The 21,143-nt window shown below is 45.1% G+C and overlaps 2 protein-coding genes across 8 annotated transcripts in view; one reads left to right on the top strand and one right to left on the bottom strand.

The window, feature by feature from the left end:
* Window positions 1-1,575: 1,575 nt before the first annotated feature.
* Window positions 1,576-12,795, top strand: MORN4 (MORN repeat containing 4). Of its 4 annotated transcripts, none has more exons than XM_046653701.1 (5): window positions 1,576-1,712; window positions 9,059-9,151; window positions 10,713-10,827; window positions 11,249-11,358; window positions 11,594-12,795. In XM_046653701.1, the coding sequence occupies exons 2-5, from the start codon at window positions 9,085-9,087 to the stop codon at window positions 11,740-11,742; spliced, it is 441 nt and encodes a 146-aa protein (XP_046509657.1). In that variant the 5' UTR covers window positions 1,576-1,712; window positions 9,059-9,084; the 3' UTR covers window positions 11,743-12,795. The 4 variants fall into 4 exon arrangements, 3 of the variants coding, with proteins under 3 accessions (XP_046509657.1, XP_046509658.1, XP_046509656.1); XR_006887510.1 differs by lacking the exons at window positions 1,576-1,712; window positions 9,059-9,151 and adding an exon at window positions 1,739-2,035 and having other exon boundaries at window positions 11,594-11,832; window positions 11,978-12,795; XM_046653702.1 differs by lacking the exon at window positions 1,576-1,712 and adding an exon at window positions 1,739-2,035.
* HOGA1 (4-hydroxy-2-oxoglutarate aldolase 1) overlaps window positions 3,885-21,143 on the bottom strand; it is a 33,637-nt gene continuing 16,378 nt past the window's right edge. For 2 of the 4 annotated variants that reach the window (XM_046653699.1, XM_046653694.1), the window contains one exon: window positions 13,636-15,298. In XM_046653699.1, the coding sequence (XP_046509655.1) occupies window positions 15,149-15,298 (150 nt within the window). In that variant the 3' untranslated portion in view covers window positions 13,636-15,148. Of the gene's footprint in view, window positions 4,212-12,936; window positions 13,387-13,635; window positions 15,299-21,143 lie in introns of those variants that run through there. The other 2 variants (XM_046653696.1, XM_046653695.1) reach the window with 2 other exon arrangements.

Raw genomic sequence — 21,143 nt, 5'->3', positions numbered from 1 at the left:
GAATTTGCCTATTCAAGGAACTACATTTTGAGGGGCTGGCCTGGTTGCGTAGCAGTTAAGTGTGCAGGTTCCACTTCAGTGGCCCGGGGTCTGCCGGTTTGGATGCTGGGTGCGGACCTACACACCACTTATCAACCCATGCTGTGGCAGGCATCCCATATATAAAGTAGAGGAAGATGGGCCTGGATGTTAGCTTAGAGCCAGTCTTCCTCAGCAAAAAGAAGAAGAAGAAGAAGAGGAAGAAAAAGAAGATGAGGATTAGCAGTAGATGTTAGCTCAGGGCTAATCTTCCTCAAAAAAAAAAAAAAAGAAACTACATTTTGCAAACCATATATATCTTCTCCCTAATTTTTCAGATCTCTCCATAATTTGACCACAATCTATTTAACCTTACTTCTTCATATTTTTAAATACACATTCTCCAATCTAATAAGATGTTTTCTTGACACTCCATTCTCTCAACTACTGTAATTATATCTATAGTCAATCACAGTTTAGCATGTTTAACCATTGAATGTTAGAGCTGGATTGGGTCTTACCAGTCTGCTAGTCCAATCTCATTTTACAGGCTAGAGAGCTTAATAATGCTCTTGAAGCCACACACAGTTGGTGGCAGAGATGGGATTTGAACACAGAATCCAAGTGTTTTAAAACTACCATTTATCAAGCACTGACAATGTCTTAGACACAGTACTGAGCATCTTCCATTGTATTCTCATACAAGTCCTGGACAGCCTTTATCATCGTCATTGTTATTATCATCATCATTTTCTATGCTACAGATGAGGAAATCCCAATTCAGAAAGCAATTTGCTTACTCTCTTCATTTGCTTGCCTTCTCTTAATAATGAAATACAGTCTTGGATTTTTCTGTGTGCATGAATCTTTTCTACTCCACATTTAGGCAGTAAGTCCCACGAGGGCAGTGATCTTGTCTTTTCTAGCCTGGCAGAACCTAGCATCGTTCTGTATTCCCATTGTTCAGTAAACAAGCACATGGATAAACGGATTGGTGTGCATGGTACTTGGGAGGATTTCTTCCAATCTTGGCACTGTATTTTAAACACAAAGGATCTGAGTAATGACAACGACAACACAAATCCTTACAATGAATGCAAAAGTGTCCTCATATCACAGTGCTGGCACAGGGGTGACACTCATTAAACTGCTGTTGCCCCCTCCAGCGCGTTACAATGTACAAAGCTGCACCCCCAAAGCCGGGTTCGGATTCGGTCCTTCAACTCCGCGGCGGTACCATTGACAGCTGTGGAGACGGGGCAGGATCGGTGGGCAGTGCTGCGTCTGATGCAGGTTTGGCTTGGCTTTGCTTGGGGCTGACATGTCAACTAGCCCGTCTCTAGGCAGGCGAGAGCTGAGTTCTGCCTGTCACGGAGGCCGAGATGCGGTTCAGTCCCACGCCTTTTTCAGATGTTTGGCTCCGGCTCTCGAGACACCCCGCCCCGCACAAAGATGGCGCAGAGCCCGAGCTGGGCCAATGGGGAGTGGCGTTGCTCCCAGTTGCCTAGGTAACAGCCAATGGGCAGAAGGAATTGTGCCAAGTGCGACTGCCCGGGATGGCGGCGTCAAGTGGGGCAGGCGCTGGTGGAAGTGGCCCAGAGGCAGGTGGCAGGGGCGAACCCGGCCGAGCGGAGGTCTGGGCCGCTGGAGCCCCGCGTCGGGGCGTGACGGTCACCCCGAAAGGCCGAGCCCAGGTTGGCTGGCAGCGCGGGTGGGAGGGGGCCGGGAGAGTGTGGGGACCGAGGAGCCCAGCCTGAGATGACAGGGGCTGGGGAACGTAGCTCCGTCCCGGACGCGCTGACTGGAGGGCGGCTGCCCCCAGGGGTCCCAAACCAGAGTCTCTCGTCCCCACTGCGTAGGCTGAGGCCTGGGAGAGCCCAGGGCACCTGGGTTAGCGAGCGCGGTGGGTGGGGCTGCGTCAGGAGGGGATGGCAAACCTGTGTGAGCAGAAGACCCGGCCCGAGCCGGAGAGAAGACCCAGTAGAGGGAAGGAGCGGTGCTGGAAGGCAAGAACCAGGTGGGAGAAGGAATGGGGAGGCCGACGGGGACGTGTTGGTTTGTTGCGTTCTAGGGCTTTGTTTGCTCCGGGCCCGGCTCTGTCACGCTCTGATAGAGAGACGCCCCCCACCACACAGACACATTGAGGCTTGGGGAACGGGATGCCTCAATTAGTTGATGGTGGCATCCCTGCATTGCAGCATCTCCAGCCTGCTTGGGTCCGAGCAGGAGTAAGTTGGCTGTGTTAGAAGCCGGCCCAGGCATTTTCCTTTACCACGAAATAGAAGAGTATTCTGGCAGTTCCCGTCACCCCCAAGTCGCCCTTTTTTTTTTTCCTTACCAGGATTTCCTTCCCACTTTCTTCAATCTAACCGTCCCACAGTCTTCCTAAGTAAGACCTTTATCTAGTAGCGGTACATTTGTTTACTTTGCGAGTAGAAGAAAGCCCTAGTAAAAGACTTATCAAGCTCATTTAAAACGCTTAAAAAAGAACCTTTGACTTGTTGTGGATTCCTTACAAGCCTAATCTTTGTTCATCAAAGGCTTCACTTTCTTCTCTTTAGGATTCAAAATCCTAAGAAATGCTTTCTTTATAACCGAACAGCTTTGACAACACTGTCATAGCCTAGGGAGGTGGCTTCAGGGGGACAATGCGAAGATGTATGTGGGTAGTTAAGGTGACTGCCTCCAAGCAATATTCTTAAACTGAAAACCGATTCTCCTTTGTGTTAGTTTTTTTCAAAAACCCTCTGAATTTGGACACAGGTGACTGAATGCATAAATATTTTTTAACAAGTTTGATTTCTGAAGTTAAAAAAAAGACAAATGGAAGAGAAACAGAACTTCTCATTCCTGTCTCCAAGTTCTATTTGGAAATGGCTGGGGCAGGAAAAAATAAGGATAGTGGGGATATAGTCTGTTGTGCAGACTATCGTGTATTGGTTTACGGGGACAAAATCGTTGTTTTCTTTTGGGTAAACATTTGGATTAATCCTTTGCAACTCGTCCATCAAGAGAGCAGGAAGGATGGGTATCTGTTTAGAAGCATGAATCTTGTTGACTTTATAACTAGATTCCGTATGCATATCTGAAGCCTAAACTCCTAGGCCATCTATTCTCTTTAAAAAGATTTTTTGAATAACTGATGCAAATGCTTTGCATCCCTTGTTAAAGTACTGGGTTTTTCAATCTACATCAGCACTGGCTGTACTTTATTAAATTGGATTTGTCTCAATGATCATGGTTACTGGTGAAGTTCCTTTTTGGGTTAGTGGCTATGCAGCTGACTATTAGTTAGCATGGCTGACTACACAGAAGTCATATGATAATCCTGACTGTGTCCCAGGCAGTGACAATATCAGTTATTTGGACACATATGGAAGTTTCTAGTCAAATGTGTTCAACCATGGCCTGAGACCCATGGAGTCTACATCTGTTCCCTTTTATTAGCACTTCTGATTGTGTTCTTGGGAATGGACATCATTTTGACAAGCAACAGTTGAAGGAAGTTTGCTGTATCTCCCTGATATAAAAAAGGAGTGGAGGGGGACTAGCCCGGTGGCGCAGCAGTTAAGTGCGCACGTTGTGCTTCGGCAGCCCAGGGTTTGCCGGTTTGGATCCCAGGTGCAGACATGGCACCGTTTGGCAAAAGCCGTGCTGTGGCAGGCGTCCCACATATAAAGCAGAAGAAGATGGGCATGGATGTGAGCTCAGGGCCAGTCTTCCTGAGCAAAAAGAGGAGGATTGGCAGCAGATGTTAGCTAAGGGCTAATCTTCCTCAAAAAAGAAAAACACACACATACACAAAACCCCAAAAAACAAAAAGAAATGGAAATTTATAGTATGTACTTTTTAAAACAAATGGGAGAGGATGTTCCAGTTGCTATTGCTGTATAACAAATTGCCCCAAACTTAGTTGCTTAAAATAATCATATGTTGCTCACAGATCCCGTGAGTCAGGAATTTGGACAGGGCCTCATGGGAATGACCTCTCTCTGCTCCATGATACCTCTGGGATGTGGGCTCCATGGCTGGGGGCTGGAATCATCTCAGGGCTCCTTTGCCTGGGCTAGGATGATTCAGAGATGAGGAATGCCAACCGGAGCACCAGCAAATGTGGCTCAGCTTCTGCTCAGCCTGGTAGCCTCAGGGCAGTCAGATTTCTCCTGTAGTGTTTCAGGTCTCCAAGCACAAGCCTACCAGTGAGCAAGAGAGAACTTGCCTTACTTTTTGTAATCGAACCTCAGAACATAGCATTGTTTCCATCATGTTCTATTGGTGAAAGCAATCACAAGCCTGCCCAGATTCAAAGGAGAGGAGTTAGACTCCACCTTTTGAAGGGGCAATTGCAAGGTCAAATTCTTTGGAAAATACTATTTGCCACACTTGGTAATAAAATGATCTTTCAAGTTTCATTGACTTCTTGCAAATATTTAGAGTATATTTCCCAAGAGCTAAGATCACAGCAAAAGAGTGGCTAAGTTTACAATTTGAGGGCTGGCTAGTACTTTGTCTATAGATAATCCTCAAACTGGACAAACACTGTTCCCTTTCCTTCAGGGCCTTCTTCTGGTCTCTCTGAAACAAGGTGGGATGCCACCATTTGGGAGTTTCATGTAGCCTTGAGAAAAAAGGAACAGATACAAGAGGCTACTCCCCATGAGCCTTTGTGTAGTCAGTCTGACTCCTCGAATTGCACAGCAACACAGTCCTTCCAAAGCTCTGAGTGAGGACAAAAGTAGTTAACTGCCGTCTAACATTTAAAGGAAATGCCCTTATCATCTTCCTGTATAAATAATGGTTTTGTGTTTATATTTTGGAATGGCTGTTTAGTTATAAGATTTAATAGAAGATACCACCTTTCAGATTCTGACTTGTTTTGAAGGAATGAAGTATTTCAGAGTTGTACCATAAGCTGACTTTTAGTACTCTGACTTAGTTCTGGGAAGAGCCGAAGATGGCCTCTAGCTATCATAATGCCTAGCTGGACTGGCAAGTTTTCCTCTGCAGTTTTGATGGAAAACTGCTTCTCTTCCTCTCATTAATGTTGTATTTGCAGTGGAGTCATGTTGACCACTGCCCCAGGCACACTCTAATGCTGGACTGACAATAAGAGGCTTAGGAGCCTGAAATTGGATGCTGACCTTGTGGAACATTGATGGGACAGAGATGGCACCCCAGGTACCAGCATCACCTCTCTGAGGAGATAGCCCTCAGAGGTTTTGAGGGGCTTTGAGAAAGAAGAAAAGGACCTTTCTCTCAGGACATCTACTGTGTGAGAGACCCTGAGCATGAAGTGTCTGAGTAATTAGAAAAGTGAGGAAATTCCTGGTGGACTTATGGGAGTGACTCCCAAACATCTCTAGAAGAGCTTCCACAAAGCTGGCCCTCTTTATGGGGATAGAAATAAATGCTCCTCTGTGTTTGGGTGCGAATACAGGGATTCCTGGAACTCATCTGTCCTCATAGGTGGGATGAATCTAGAGCTTTGGGATGGGGCCAGGGCCTGGAAGATGTAGCTGAGCCCTGCTCTGTTCAGACCAGGCTGTTTTCACATCAGACCATTGCTGGGCTTGTGGCACCTGTATCAAAAATCATTATGCCATAGAGGGCTGGCCCCGTGGCCGAGTGGTTAAGTTCACGCACTCCGCTGCAGGCGGCCCAGTGTTTTGTTGGTTCGAATCCTGGGCGCGGACATGGCATTGCTCATCAAGCCACGCTGAGGCAGCGTCCCACATGCCACAACTAGAAGGACCCACAACTAAGAGTATACAACTATGTACCAGGGGGCTTTGGGGAGAAAAAGGAAAAAATAAAATCTTTAAAAAATAAAAAAATTAAAAAAATAAAAACAAAAAAAAAATCGTTATGCCATAGGCCAAAATTAAAATATCCCATAGGGTGTTGATAAAGAACAGATGAGTGGTCACTGTAGTTTGCTTTTCTTCTACTTGGTATTTACCTCATTAGTCAAAATTGCTGAATTTTTTCAAAATATTATTTGAATTATGTTGGTAGCGTTTTTATATTGAGGCTTTAGAGAAACTTCCGTTACAGTAAATAAATGTGTGAGTTTAGTTGTCTCTTTTTGAAGGAGGAAAAGACTAACATTTAATGGACAGGGGTAGGCAGTGTTCTTGGTACTTTCATGTATGTTATTTAATTTAATCCACATGCCAGTTCTGTGAAATAGGTATATTACGTCCACTTTCTAGAGGAGGAGACTGAGGTTTACACACTTAAGTAACTTGCCTAAGGTTACACAGTGAACCAGGATCGGAACCCAGGTCTTTGTGCTACCAGGCTCCACAGAACCACTAGATTATACCGGGAGGCAGTCTAGGACAGGATAAGATAGTGTTTAAGAGCATGGGCCCTAGAGCCAGCTGCCAGTGTTCAGATTCTAACTTGCACATGTTCGCTGGGTGACCTTACTTAACTTACTTACCCTCTCTGCACCTCAGTTTCCTCATCTGCCAAGTGGAAATAATAATACCCACCTCATAAAGTTGTGAGATGAAATTAGATAATGTATTTAAAAAACACTCATGGCACATAGTAAGTAGTCAATAAATGTTAGTTGCTGTTACAAAGGTATTTCAAATAACTTCTCTGGGGTTAGCTCATTTGATTATAGAGGCTTGTGTTGGCTGACCTTAAACATAACCCAGCACTGTCCACCACCACAATTTGGAGAAAAGGAACTTAATGTATGTCTTGTTTTAGTTGAATATTTAAGGCGTTATTTTTGTATAAAATATGCTAGATCCCTCTTTTATTGTGGAACCCACTCTTTATATTCCCGTCTTGATTTTCCATAATGGAGACATCAGTACAACGCTTAACAGTGTGTGTGAGTTGGGCTTCTCTGGGACTTGAAGGCAAAGGAAGCTAGCTGTTGGCACCGGGCCCACAGGGATTTAAAAATCCCCTCCCGTTTTATCCTCCAGGGCCGGCCCCAGTGCTCTGAAGCAGAGCTGTTCTTGTCCTGTTGGAACTCAGCAGGTGCCTGAGGGTCAGACTCTAAGTTAATTATTAATAACAGGGGACCTTTCAATGGTGATTTATTGGTCAGAGAGCTTTTCACACGCATTATTTCCATTTATTTGGGTAGTAGTCCACAAGTTTTCAAATGTGTATGAATCTAATGACGTGCTTGTTAAAACTGCCGATTCCCAGGCTCTAATGTACAGGATCTGATTGAGTAGATCTGGACGTGGGCCTGGGACTCTGCATTGTCATAATCGTTTGAGAAAACGTTGGAAAAGATGGAGGGGTGAGTAAAAAGACCTAGGGAATTTTTAAAAAGAAAAAGAGATTGCATTTTTTAAATATGTCAAATGATTTTGTCTCTTTCTATTTAGTGGTATTTTGGATATCTTAACTCCCCTCTGATAGGATATTCTTGAATATAAGCGTTCTTTTAGACTCGTGTGAAGCCATACCTAGCCAGTCTCCAAATGTTGTTGGATTGTGGTGGTGTTTTTTTTTTCCTATGATCTATCTGTCATAGTCGTTCCTTTTGCTCACATTACCCTGGTATCCTCCTTATGATCTCATTCCTGGGTGTACGAGTTAGTTTTTGCTAGGTGATAACACACTACCCCAAATCACAGTGGCTTGAAACAACAGCCATTTCTTTAGTCTGTGATTCTGTGAGTCAATAATAATTTGGGGCTGGGCTCTGAAGGGCAGCTCTTCTGGTCTTGCCTGAGCTCACCCATGCATCTGTGGTCGGCTCGGATGGCTGTTCCACGTGGCCTCCTGTCGTCCAGCAGACTAGCCTGGGCTCGTTCACATGGGGCACAACAGTTCCAAGTGCAGCAGAGGGCAAGCCCAATGTACAAGCACTTTTCAAACCTCTGCTATATTGCCTTGGCTAATGTTCCATTAGCCAAAGCAATCATATAATCCACCCAGATCCAATGGATGGAGGAGTAGATAAACTGCCCTTATTGGAAGATCTGCCATGTCACATTGCAAGGGTGTGGAGGGAGGGAGAATAATCTGCGCTCGTTTTCACAATCTACTGAATTATCCTGTCTCCTGCCTTGCAAGCTTTTCTGGCTGTCAGTTTTTGCTGCTCCACCCCATCCTGCTTCGTGCTGCCACATTCCTTTTCCTTACACTCTGCTTTCATATTACATCCCTGTTCACAAACCCCCAGAGGCTTCCTCTTTTCCCCGCCTTATCAACTATAAACTCTTCAGCCTAGCTTTCAAAGGTCTCCTTAAGCTGGCCTGACCTTAAAATCGAGGGCATAGTACAGGGGAAGAACTAGCAGCACTCAAGGCAGCCCTGGGCACTAGGTCCAGCTCAGTCACCGACTAGCTTGTAACCTCTCCGGGCTTCTGTTTCTCCATCTGTAGAATGAGGGAATTTGGATTAAATCTGAGGGGTTCTTTTCAGACTTAAAATGTAGGCTGAGTGCCCCTAGATAAATTTATTTCCTATTACTTCCTAAATCAACCTTCAACACCAGTAAGACCAGGCTTCTTATCCGTGAACGTCCCTGTTATGTTGCTCTTTGTGCTTTCATTCCCTATGTTTTCTCCATCTGGACTTGCCCTCTGCTTTCTTCACCACTTGTTTTAAATTCTGCCCATCCCTTGTCTTTTTTAATCTCTGCCATCCAATTTGACACTTAATTATATTATCTCTCATATTATTCAGTGTTTTAACTGTTAGTCTTATCAATTAGATTATAAACTCATTGAGGGAAGAAACTATATTTTATACATCAACTAAGCACATTGTAGATATCAAGTAAATATTTGTAGATTAATCCTAAATTTCCATCCCAGGTCATAGAAAATTGAAACTAGCTATAAACTTTTAAGACGAGTGGGAGGGTAAGACTGCTTGGGCAGAGGTGGTGATGATGGTGGTTGTGGCTGGAGAAGTAGGTGTTTTTGTTAAATGTACTCAAGGAAGTATGTACTTATCAGGCTGGTAGCCTTTAGAATGGTGTCTACAAAATTGCTTCACGGGCCTTCCTCCAGCCGTCCTGTGACACTGGATCTCCTCTGCTTGTTTCCTGCAGTTTTCATTCTTCTGTAAGCTGTCGCCATGACCCTGACGAAAGGTTCCTTCACCTACTCCAGTGGGGAGGAATATCGTGGCGAGTGGAAGGAGGGTGAGAGGACGCCTGGGGGTATCTAGTGATGAACACTTCATTTGGCTGAAGGACACATATACATCAGGATATATAATCCAACTTTATGAATCTTCATTTCTAACTCCAAGATTTAATCCGAATACTGCCTTTCCTTTATTCAAGTTTAGGATTATAAATAAAGGAATTAGAAAATGCTACTTTTAATCCAACCTCCAGAAATAAGTTAAATCTTTCCACTTCTAAATTTAAAGTGTTTTAATATCCTTTTATCCTTTAGTGGTTTTATTTGGGAATTGTTTTTATAAATGCTAATGTACTCAGCAAAGTAAAATGAATTATTTTTAGTGCCCATAAATTAGAAAGTACAGAATTAATTGCAGTGACTTGATTCCAGTGAATCTTAAGAAATTAAGGAAGATCTGGAAATTAGGGCAGACATTCAAGAGCAAATGACATTCATTGCCTTGAATTTCCTGTGACAGCTCATTGCATTTGGAAGTATGTATTCATAGGAATGGTGCAATTCCTCAGAGCCTGAGACTGTACAGGAAGCAGTTTAATGATGCTCGGTTTGGAAACAGTCTGGTCACTTAAAAGGCTCGTGGGTCCAGTCCTAGCAAGCCAGGAGCTGCTCCGAGGGGACTTGACTTTCTACAGTGTGCCAGCAAAGAGCAGCTCACACTTTTTTCAGACCCGTGCCTCATCCTTTTCACGGTAGATGCCTGCAGCTCATGGATTTTTGAGCCTTGAGAGGAGAAATTGTGCAGGTGGGATATGACCTTGCCTCCATACAGCCCCAGCCTTTTCTCCTGCCTCCCAGACACCTGCTGTCCCCTTTAATCTGACCCTTGAGAGGAGAGACTTCCTGAGGCTCTGCTGAGCAGTCTCTATCCACCAAAAACTCCCTCGTACTCTGTCTGAAGAGCATTATTGCTCCTCCAGCATCTGGCTCTGTTTCCTGGTCAGTTCAGTGGGGAAGCACAGCCCTGTGGATGTAACGAAGTTCAAACCAGTGTTGCCAGTCAGGCTGGTAGGTTTGCCCCGTGGCTTCACAGTGCTAAGGGGTACTTTTATTTTTTCCTAGAGAGGCAATGTAGTTAAGTGTCAGGCTGTCTGCTGCATTTGCATTCTTGCTTTGCTGCTTAATGGCTCTATGATCTTAAGTAAGTTATTGAGCTTCTCCTTGCCTTGGTTTTTGCATCTGTTAATGGGAATAATAATAGTTCCGTGTCTACCTCATAAGGTTGCTGTGAGGTTTAAGTAAGATGATAAATACCAAGTGCTTAGAAGAGCGCCTGGCACATGAGAAAGGCACAGTAAATGTTAGCTATTGTTATTTTTAAGTGCTCTCTCATTTTTCCGTAGCTGGAGAGACCAGCTCCAAATCTGATGGTTGTGACTTAAGATGGGAAGGTCCCAGGAGCCAGGTTATTACTCTGGATAATAGTTCTCTGCCTGCTAGTGTCACTGCTTCTCTTCTTTTCTTTGTGGGTAGGGTGACAGAAGGGATGTTAGATGGTGAGAGGGGACCCTGAAGCTGCCCCATCCCAACCTGACTCCTGTCCTTCTCTTTGCTCAGGCCGCAGACATGGTTTTGGTCAACTGATGTTTGCAGATGGTGGCACATACCTGGGTCATTTTGAGAATGGGCTCTTTAATGGCTTTGGGGTACTGACCTTCTCAGATGGCTCAAGGTGGGTACTGGGTCATTCCTTTCTCAGCTTTAAACTCAGGAGGCTCTGATCTAAAAATGATAGTGATAAATATCGGATCAAACCTGAGCTTGTCCCCTACCCTCTGAAAACAGGTGAAGGGTAAGCACCAGTTCTTTCCTTGGTGACTTTATAAATAGAGCTAGACTTTGAAGTGGTGAGGAGGTGAGTGACCTTCCAGCCCACTGCTGTTCTCTTACATTTCCTCCTTGAGATTAGAGCCTCGTGTCAGATGTACTCTCTGACCCTCCCTGCTGGTTGGGAGTGGGGTGGGTGGGGCTCTGAGACGAGTGGAATCAGCTTTGCTCCTTGGCTTTAATAAGTACCACATATGGTAGCTGCTTGACTCAGTTGACCTGGACAGCTCACTACCCCCTAAGGCTAACGTCTTGTGTTTCTGCAGGTATGAGGGCGAGTTTGCCCAGGGCAAGTTTAATGGTGTTGGAGTCTTCATTCGACATGACAACATGACCTTTGAGGGGGAATTTAAAAATGGCAGAGTCGATGGTTTTGGTAAGTTCCAGCCCAGCAGGACGGGTGACTTAGGCGAGCATAATATGGGCGGAAGGACACCTTCTTAGCTTTAATCCTTCTGTGTGTGTTCAGCAGTGCATAGTGATGATGTCCTAAAGCCTGGCCATTGACCCTACCGATGGAGTTCTCCTGAAAAGAGCCAGATTTTCTCTTCCTGGGTCTCTGAGTCGTTAATGCCATTGTCACTCCCATATTTTCTCTGTCCCCCTCAAAGGCCTGCTGACCTTCCCTGATGGTTCTCATGGAGTACCCCGCAACGAAGGTCTGTTTGAGAACAACAAGCTGCTGCGGCGTGAGAAGTGTTCAGCGGTCGTCCAGCGGGCCCAGAGCGCCTCCAAGTCCGCCAGGAACCTCACTGCCTGACGCGTCAGCGTGCTCAGCTGACGGGTATTGGGTAGAGCAAATGCCCTGTTATTCACTGGAGGTGAACAAGCGCCCCAGATGTGAGAGGAGGTGAGAATGACCACAGAGCAGAAGCCCTGTGATGTGCCCATCGCCTGCCTGTCAGGGGTTCGGTCACAGAGAAGTTCTGCTGGTTCTGGCCCAGGCCCTGCACTTGTTTCCAGCTGTCTTTCCTTTCTCTCACTCATTGGTACAGACTCTCTGTCCCTCACACCTCGGATACCCAGGGCAGACCTGCTGCCGCCTTCTACTTCTTTCCTGCCAAGTGATGCGGAAGCTCTTCATTCTGCCTATATTTGGGACAGATGATGCTAACCCCAAATTAGGGTGAGTGCTTTGTGCTACCCTGGAGAATTAAGGAGACAGATGGGGGTGGCTTACACAGTATGGCAGTCTGTGAGAGTCAAGGCTAGAGCTTTTCTGTGTGTTAGCCCCTCATTCACTGCTGGTCGGCATCATGGCTGCAGGCCTGCTGCTTTGTCTGACCAGACTGGGGTTCGTGTCTTCCTTCCTGTCCCTGTGAAGGATTCCCTAAGAGTGCTGTTTCCCTCTCCTTGACTTCACAGGCTGTCTTCCTTACCTGAGTTTCAGCAGATAATTTGTGCCCCAGTTGTGCCTCTCTCCTTCCTTAGACATGGGACAAGATCCCTTTTTGGGCTAGTCAAGAAAGAAACTGATGTAAACAGTCGTCTTATAACTTGTATTTATTCCTCACTCCAGGGCAAAAGGCAGGCATCTCTGGGCTATTTCAGACCCTGTCATGGAGTAAACTTAGGGATGGCTTAGGCTGACTCAGCTCCTTCCCCGTGGACTAGTAGGTCAGACCCACCTCCATCCCTTGGGGTTTAGATAGACTTGGACCCATCCTAGGACTGCGGTGAACTAAAAGCATTTGGCTCACTGTAACTCTTCCACTAGGAGCTTTGGCTGTCAGGCCTGGGGGTCAGCCCTTGACTGATAGGACCCCTGCACAGTTCATCACAGGGGCCTCCAGTTACCCTGTGACCCAAACACACCCCTCCCCCCAGCCCCTTATCCTCACACTGTCTCCTCAACAGCAGATTGTGGTGGAAATCATAGGCGTGTGCCTCTGTTTATTCTCTGAATTGTACTGTAGAAACAAGTGTTTATGAGGAATAAACAAATCACCAGATCTGCCGCTACTTCATTTTATTGACTTTCTTGCTCTGCATCCTCACGAATATCAACTATTTCTGAAAGTTAATCACAGATAGGGGTTTGGAACTGACAGTGCACATTTTGCTACATAGTATCTAATTCTCAAAACCTCTGAGGGGGTAGAAGCATTTTTTTTTTTAAATCAGGCTCAGGTTGCCCAAACCAGGAAGCAGCAGAGCTGAGTGGGATTTGTAAGCTGTTTTTCTGGTTCCAAAGCACTTCCCACTGTACTCTTCTCACCTGAGCATCCAAGTGCCCAAGTCCTGAGACCAGTCATTGTCACACCTGCTGGGTTACTTAGGCAAGTCAGCTCCTGCCTGGAGTTCCCTTTCTCTGCAACAGGTGGAGTAACACTTCCCCAACGGAGCTCACATGTGCAACATTCACCTGCCTCGCCATCCGCTTCACATGCGTGATCATACACAGCTGCGAGAGGAAGATACCATTATACACAGCCGAGAGAGAAAGGTACCATCATACACAGCTGCGAGAGGAAGGTACCATTATTAACTCCCTATTACAGATGAGCTCAGGGTGGATAAGGAGTTTCCCAAGGTGCTATAGACAATAAGGGGTAGATCCAAGGTCTTAAACCTAGACCTGTTTAAGCCCGGAGGCTGAGCCTTCACCAGTACACTAGCCTGCCTCCTGAGCGCTAACTTTTTAACCTCCTGAGCTCCAGGCCTAAACCTGCTTCTCCTCTGAGCCCAGACCCTCCGGAAGTTGCCTGTGAGAAGAAGCCGGGTGCTAAGCTCCACACTTCAGTGCCTGCCAGATGCCCAGTTTCAGCTGAAGGTTGATACCTTTTATATTCTCTCCTCCAGCCTTTGCCCTAACTAAGGATCTGTTTACCTTTCATTTTAACCAGAGTCATTTTTAAAAAAATTCATCTCAGGTTCTCTGCCACTAGGCAGATGTCACTGAATAATGTGAAACATTTTGGAGAGAGCAGCCTTTTTGATTAATGCACTAAGTGTTTCTAAATATCTCACTTGAGCCCTTTTGCCTCTTACCTGTCCCACCGGAAACTTCTCTAATCCTCTCCCTGGGCTGCCACTAAGCTAATAACCTGTGTTTGCTCAGTATCATTAGAGCCTCTGTCAGAGCTGGGAAAAGCAGACCTTGAGAGCTAAATTTCCTCTCAGAAGGTTCTTGACATCCAGGCAGGAAACAAGATCCTCATAGCAGTGGAGTGTCATCCTGTGCATAGCCACGCTAGTTTTACTTATTAACTTTATTGCAATAACAAAGTAATTATTTTTAGCAATAAAAGCAGAGTGCCTATAGGCAAGAAGGTGGTCCTGTCTCAGGCCAAGTCCCCTTCCCTAATGTTTCAGACCTGGGGTTGGCTAGAATAGTCTTCTAGAATGTAACATTTATCCACCAGTTGTCATTATTTACCAGTTCTGGCAAACTACTGCCTCTCTCTGTGCACGTGATGGTTGAGATCAGGCTAGAGACAAGAATGTGAGATCCATTGAAATGGGCTTAGGAAAGGGCCCTGTGGCTGGAATAAAGCTTTGGAGCCTTTCAAAGACCAGTGACACTTTTCTGATCAGGTTTCCTAACCTACCACTTCTCCTGGAAGGAATCAGAACTTGAGTTCTTAGGAATAGCTCTGGCTTCCACTGCTTGGACTAGACTCAGGTATTATTATTTCCACTTTCCAGATGAGGAAACTGAGGGTAAGTTAGGTAAGGTCACCCAGCTAACATGTGCAAGTTAGAATCTGAACACTGGCAGCTGGCTCTAGGGCCCTTGCTCTTAAACACTATCTTATCCTGTCCTAGACTGCCTCCCGGTATAATCTAGTGGTTCTGTGGATCTGGTAGCACAAAGACCCAAGTCTAAATAGTCTTCCCTTTAGTAAAACCCCAGGCCTCACTGCACCTAGTTGCCTCCTGCCCTTCCCCCTGGTTCACGTGTCTTGGGGCATAGGAAAGCACAGCAATTGCTCCTTGCCAGACTGAAGGTCTCTAGAGACCCAGAGCTGAGGATACAAAAATGTGAGAAGTCATAGGACTGTGAGAACAGGAAAGGAGCGTGGTCAGAAGTGCCTGGTGGGAGGCTACCTGGAGACTGAGGAGGGAAAGGAGCCCCAAACCCTTGTCCCCCCATGTTCCTCTTCAGGCTACAGGTGCAAGGCAGGAGCTGAGATGGGCTCAGGTTGGGCATGTCCCTCCTTGCCTCAGAGCCAGCCGTTGCTGGTGAAGTCCGTGCGCAGGGCCTCCTCCTCAGCGGGGCTCAGCTCCTGCAAGGGGGCACGGCAGGGGCCTCCATAGTAGCCAAACCAGTCCATGGTTTTCTTCAGCCCCGGGATCCCAAAGCGCCGGGTCACCTGAGAAGTAGGGCCTGTTAGAAGAGACTGAGGAATCCCCTGCACACACATAGCTGGGACCCAGATGTGTCACTTTCAGAAAGTTAGGGATCTCACCTTCTCCCCGCCCCCCGCCCCTGCCGGGAGGTAACTACCAAATCTGTGACATGCAGGGTAGATTGGGAATCCAGACTGAGAGACGAGAAGGTAGGTCGGCAGTAGAGAACACAATGCCAAAACCTCAGATTAAGGAAGAAAGGCACCTCCTTTAGCTTTAGGACAAAAACCCACCCCCTTGGGGAGGAGAGTGGCATTCAGTCTTCCAGCTGGGATGGGCGAAGGCAGCCATGCTGCAGGTCTGGGCACTTGAGCCAGGAAGCTGACCCAGGCATGGCAGGCCTCTACTGCCCCTGCAGTGGGGCCCCCCACCTCACCCATAGCTCCTCCCTGACCGCAACTCTAAATGCTCCCACAGGAAAAACAATGCCTCGCTGTCCGAAGAAGTTTCACTGTGTGAGCTTGTATCACTAACTTATTATCTCTAAGCAGTTCTCTTGCCTAAAAAATGAGGGGGCTGGACAACATGATGTCTGAAGTCTTTTCCATTGTAATGGGGACCTAGAGCTATTGTCGTAATTTAAAATCATGCATGGAGTTTTATGGAAAATGAAACCAAGTTTCTTTGCTTTTAGCATAGCAACTAGTTACTTCCTGCTGATCAGAAGTGTTAGATGAATCTTTGACTACCTAAAAACTAGGAAAGTAATCATTACTTAAAGTTTTATTTGGAGGGAAGGTAAAACCTTAGAATTATGGGCTTCATGCAGGGTAAAAATAATAAAAGGTTGTTTGGGATAAAAAGTTGGGAATCACTGATGAGTGATCAACTAATAACTATTCACCACTAGAGGCCAGCAGGCTTTAGCCAATCTCCTCCCAGGCCTGGCCCCAGCCATGAGGTTCTAATAACCTGGACATTTCAACCAAAACCTGAGTAGGGTGGGAAAGACCTAGAGGTGAAGATGGAAATAAGTAGCTAGAGAAAAGCTTTCTCCCACCACAGGTCTCTGAAGATCTCTGAAGATCTCTGATTTGCCCCTCTTCAGACCTGAGAAAGGGTTGAATGCTCTGGTGGTAAAGACCATGGAAAGTCCTAAATATAGCCGGGGCAGGAATGGAGGAAGCACATTGTGTTCAAGGAGGGCAGGGCAATAGGGTGACATCAAGCTGCTCTTGGGGTGACTGAGCCTACAGCCCAGGCAGCAGGATAAATTCCAGGCATTCCAGAGTGTGTGCCCAGAGCTGGCACAGGAGAGGCACAGAGTGAAGGGTAAGGCAGGATGGCATGCAGAGAACTAGGATGGCAGCAAGCATCCTCTCTTCCCAAGGGGCAGCCCAAGCTGCTTAGTCTGTGAAATGAGGTGATAACAACACCCACTCTGAGTCACAAGAATCGGATGAGAAAGATACCACTCTTAGACCAGTCCCCAAGAGCCCTGGAAGTTCCTCCTTGTCCTGTCCTGGTGGTATGCAGGTTCTGGAACCTTCTCTCTCACAGGTGGATGGGAGTGGGAGAGCAGAGGTCCTACCCCGGTGGAATGTCCACTATGTCCAGTAAAGCCTGTGCCCTGGTGGGGCTCAGCTAAAAGACCCTCATTTCTACAGTTCTTGCATCCTATTTGTAGAGCATCCCCTCCCAGGAGAGCCTTCGTATCCAGGAAGCCTCATGCTCTCCTCTTCAGTTGTCCTTCTTCTAAATCTGAATTAATCTGCCCATTTGAGGTAAAGAGATCTCGAGGCTGTCCCCCACTTTAAACAAACAAAACATTGCCTAGCTCAGTCTGGGACTATCGCCTCAGATGCAAAATTTAAGGGGATGCCAAAAATCTCAGTCATCAGGTAAATATTTTTTAAAAATCAAAATCAATGCAAAAGAAATCCATGATAAAGTGGCAAAGTTTTAAATAAAGACAGGATCCACCAGAGCTATGCCCTACCATATTGTAGCCTGAGGCAAAGTACACGTGTACCCCTCTAGGCAGGCTTTGTGTATTTTTAATGTTTTTTTTCTAGAAGTAAATTTGGAAGAAAAATTGTTTTGATTTCGTTTCCATTCAAGCCAGGGAATTAAAATTGCAATAAATTACGGTTTTGGTATAGATAAAATATTTAAAACTAAAAGAATGCGGTGAGTTTTAATATACCTATTTTTAAATTTTTCAATATTTTTTTCCAAGTTTATGTTCTGAGGGAAAAAAAAAATCACCATTTAGAAAACTGCTCAGAGCTTCTACTTCCAGGAAGATGGAATAAATGTACTTTTCCCTATTCCTTCCAGTAAGTACCACTGAAAAACCCTGGACGTTATGTAAAAGCAGAGTCTGAAAGGTAGAGAGAAGGAAGATTGACTAGGCACCTCGGACCCAAGAAGCAAGTGATGAGTTCCTAGCCCAGGAATGCCCACGTGCACAGACAACAAAAGCCCCAGCAAAAGCCTGCTCTCTCTAGCCAAGGACCGAGAAAGGGGCAATTTAACAAGATGGAAAACTTTTAGACAATAATCGCTCTACTCCAGCCAAACCGCACAGAAGACACTGTGGCCCCACCCCGACCCAGGCCAGCAAAGGCTGAATTGGGATCCAGTACTTCTACCGCACACTCAGCAGTAAAAAGTGCCCCTCCCCACCCAAAGAGGCCTAGTGAGAAGAGTCAGAACTCCCACCATTGCCCACCCTGAAGGAGGCCCTCCCCCTCAACACACACACCCTGGTGATATCAATGGAGGCCACACAGGGAGCAGTAAGGAGGCACTTCTATGCCTTCCGGCCAGCAAGGTATCGGTAAAGCCCAAGTGCGGAGCATACCGCAGAGCTATAGTTTTTTTTAACTCCCCAGAAAGAAGTCTCCAGGCCAAGATGGTTTCACTGGAGAATTCTAAAAATGTTTGAAGAAGATTTAACACCAATTCTACACAGTCTCATCCAGAAAATAGAAGAGAAGGGAACACTTCCCAAACAATTTATAATGATACCAAAATTAGACAAAGACAGACCAAAAAAAATAAAACTACGTACCAATATCCCTCATGAATATAGACAGAAAAATCCTTTACAAAATACTAGCAAATGGAATTCAGAAATATATAAAAAGAATTACACACCACAACCAAGTGGGGTTTAGTCCAGGGACGCAAGTCTGGTTCAAAACTTGAAAATTAATCACTGTAATCCACCATGTTAACAGGTTAAAGAGGGAAAAAGTCACATGATCCTCTCAATCGATGCAGAAAAGCATTTGACAAAATTCAACACCCATTCATGACTTTAAAAAAACTCTGAAAACTAGGACTAGAAGGGAACTTCCTCAACTTGATAAAGAGCCTCTGCAGAAACCTAGAGCTGTCCTCTACTCGGTGGTGAGAGGCTGAATGCCTTTCCTTTGGATCAAGAACAAGGTCACTCTTATTCAGTGCAGTGCAGGAAGTTCTAGGCTGCGCAATAAGGCAAGAAAAGAAACAAAAGGCATACAGATCAGAAAAAGAAGAAATGGAACTCTCCCTGTTTGTAGATGATATGATTGTCTACGTAGAAAATCCCAAGGAATCTACAGAACAACTCCCAGAACTAATAAGAGAGTTCAGCAAAGTCATAAGATACAAGATATGGACTGGCCCTGTGGCTGAGCAGTTAAGTTTGTGTGCTCTGCTTCAGCAGCCCAGGGTTTGCTGGTTCGGATCCTGGGTGCGGACATATACACCACTCATCAAGCCATGCTGTGGGAGTATCCCACATAGAAGAACTAGAATGACCTACAATTATGATATACAACTATGTACTGGGGCTTTGGGGAGGAAAAAAAAAAGAGGAAGATTGACAACAGATGTTAGCTCAGGGCCAATTTTCCTCACCAAAAAGCATTAAAAAAAATCTCATTGAGGGGCTGGCCCCGTGGCCGAGTGGTTGAGTTCACGCGCTATGCTGCAGGCGGCCCAGTGTTTCGTTGGTTCGAGTCCTGGGTGCGGACATGGCGCTGCTCATCGGGCCACACTGAGGCGGCGTCCCGCATGCCACAGCTGGAGGGACCCACAACGAAGAATATACAGCTATGTGCTGGGGGGCTTTGGGGAGAAAAAGGAATAAAATAAAATCTTAAAAAAAAAAAAATCTCATTGAACTATACAAAAAAAAAGATACAAGATAAACACGCAAAAATCAATTGTGTTTCTTTATACTAGCAATGAATACACGAATGGTGAAATAAAAAATATAATACCATTTATAATCACTCAAAAAATATGAGCCATTTAGGTATAAATCTCTCAAAACTTGTACAGGACTTGTTTGCCAAATACTACAAAATGCTGCTAAAATAAATCAAAGATGGTCTACATAAATGGAAAGACATGCCATATTCAAGGATTTGAAGCCCACATAGGAAAAACGTCAGTTGTCCCCAAATTGGTATACAGGCTTAATACAATTCCTATAAAAATTCCAGCAAGAGTATTTGTAGATATAGACAAGACTATTCTAAAATTTATATGGAAAGGTAAAGGAATTAGACTAGCTAAAACAACTTTGAAAGAAAAAGAACGAAGTGGGAGGAAGTGGTCTACTTGATTTTGAGATTTATTATATATCTACAGTAATCAAGTCTGTGTGGTATTGCAAAGGGATAGATCAATGGGAAGAATAGAGAATCCAGAAATAGACCCACACAAATACGCCCAACTGATTTTTGACAAAGGTGCAAAAGCAATTCAATGGAGGAAAAGATCATCTTTTCAACAAATGGTGCTGGGGCAAGTGGATGTCTATAGGTGAAAAAAAAAGAACCTTGATCTAAGTCTCATACTTTATACAAAAATTAACTCAAAGTGGGTCACAGACTTGTAAAATATAAACCTATAAAACTTTTGGGGAAAAAATAAGAGAAAATCTTTACTATCTAGTGTTAGGGAAAGAGTTCTTAGACTTGACGTCAAAAGCATAAACATGAAGGAAAATATTGATAAATTGGGCTTCATCAAAATTAAAACTTTTGCTCTGTAAAAGACCTGTTAAGAGAATGACAAGACAGGGGCTGGCCCCGTGGCCGAGTGGTTAAGTTCGCGCGCTCCGCTGCAGGCGGCCCAGTGTTTCGTTGGTTCGAATCCTGGGCGCGGACATGGCACTGCTCATCAGACCACGCTGAGGCAGCGTCCCACATGCCACAACTAGAAGGACCCACAACGAAGAATATACAACTATGTACTGGGGGCTTTGGGGAGAAAAAGGAAAAAATAAAATCTTTAAACAAAAAAAAAAAAGAGAATGACAAGACAAGCTACAGACTGGGAGAAAATATTTGCAAACCACGTATCTGGCTGACGACTAGTATCTAGAAGATATAACGAACTCCCAAAACTCAACAGTAAGAAAACAAACAATTCAATTAGAAAATGAGCAAGAGACATTAGACATCTCATCTAAGAGGATATACAGATGGAAAATAAATACATGATAAGATATTCAATAGCATTAGCCATCAGAGAAATGCAAATTAAAACCACAGTATGTCAGTACACACCTATCAGAATGGCTAAAACGAAAAATAGTCCATCCAGCCCTGATGGCCTGTAGTTAAAATTCAGTGCTCACCGCTTCGGTGGTCCTGGTTCACTTTCTGGTCATGGAACCACACCACCCATCTGTCAGCTGCCATGCTGTGGTGACAGCTCATGTAGAAGAATTAGAATGACCTACAACTAGGATATACGACCATGCACTGGGGCTTTGGGGATGAAAAAAAATTATCACAACATCAAATCCTGGTGAGGATGCAGAGAAACTGGATCACTCGTACACTCACGTTGATGTAAATGTAA

The sequence above is a fragment of the Equus quagga genome, chromosome 2 (genome assembly GCF_021613505.1).
Source record: "Equus quagga isolate Etosha38 chromosome 2, UCLA_HA_Equagga_1.0, whole genome shotgun sequence".
NCBI lineage: Eukaryota > Metazoa > Chordata > Mammalia > Perissodactyla > Equidae > Equus > Equus quagga.
The sequence above is the reverse complement of the archived record's forward strand: the minus strand, read 5'-3'. Positions and strand labels throughout refer to the sequence as shown.

Bases quoted from the DNA above. Each gene is read 5' to 3' on its own strand.
- MORN4 (XM_046653700.1), top strand. From the start codon at position 1,777: ATGACAGGGGCTGGGGAACGTAGCTCCGTCCCGGACGCGCTGACTGGA. The intron at 10,828-11,248 runs GTGGGTACTGGG...GTGTTTCTGCAG, and splicing joins ACCTTCTCAGATGGCTCAAG to GTATGAGGGCGAGTTTGCCC. The intron at 11,359-11,593 runs GTAAGTTCCAGC...TCCCCCTCAAAG, and splicing joins TGGCAGAGTCGATGGTTTTG to GCCTGCTGACCTTCCCTGAT.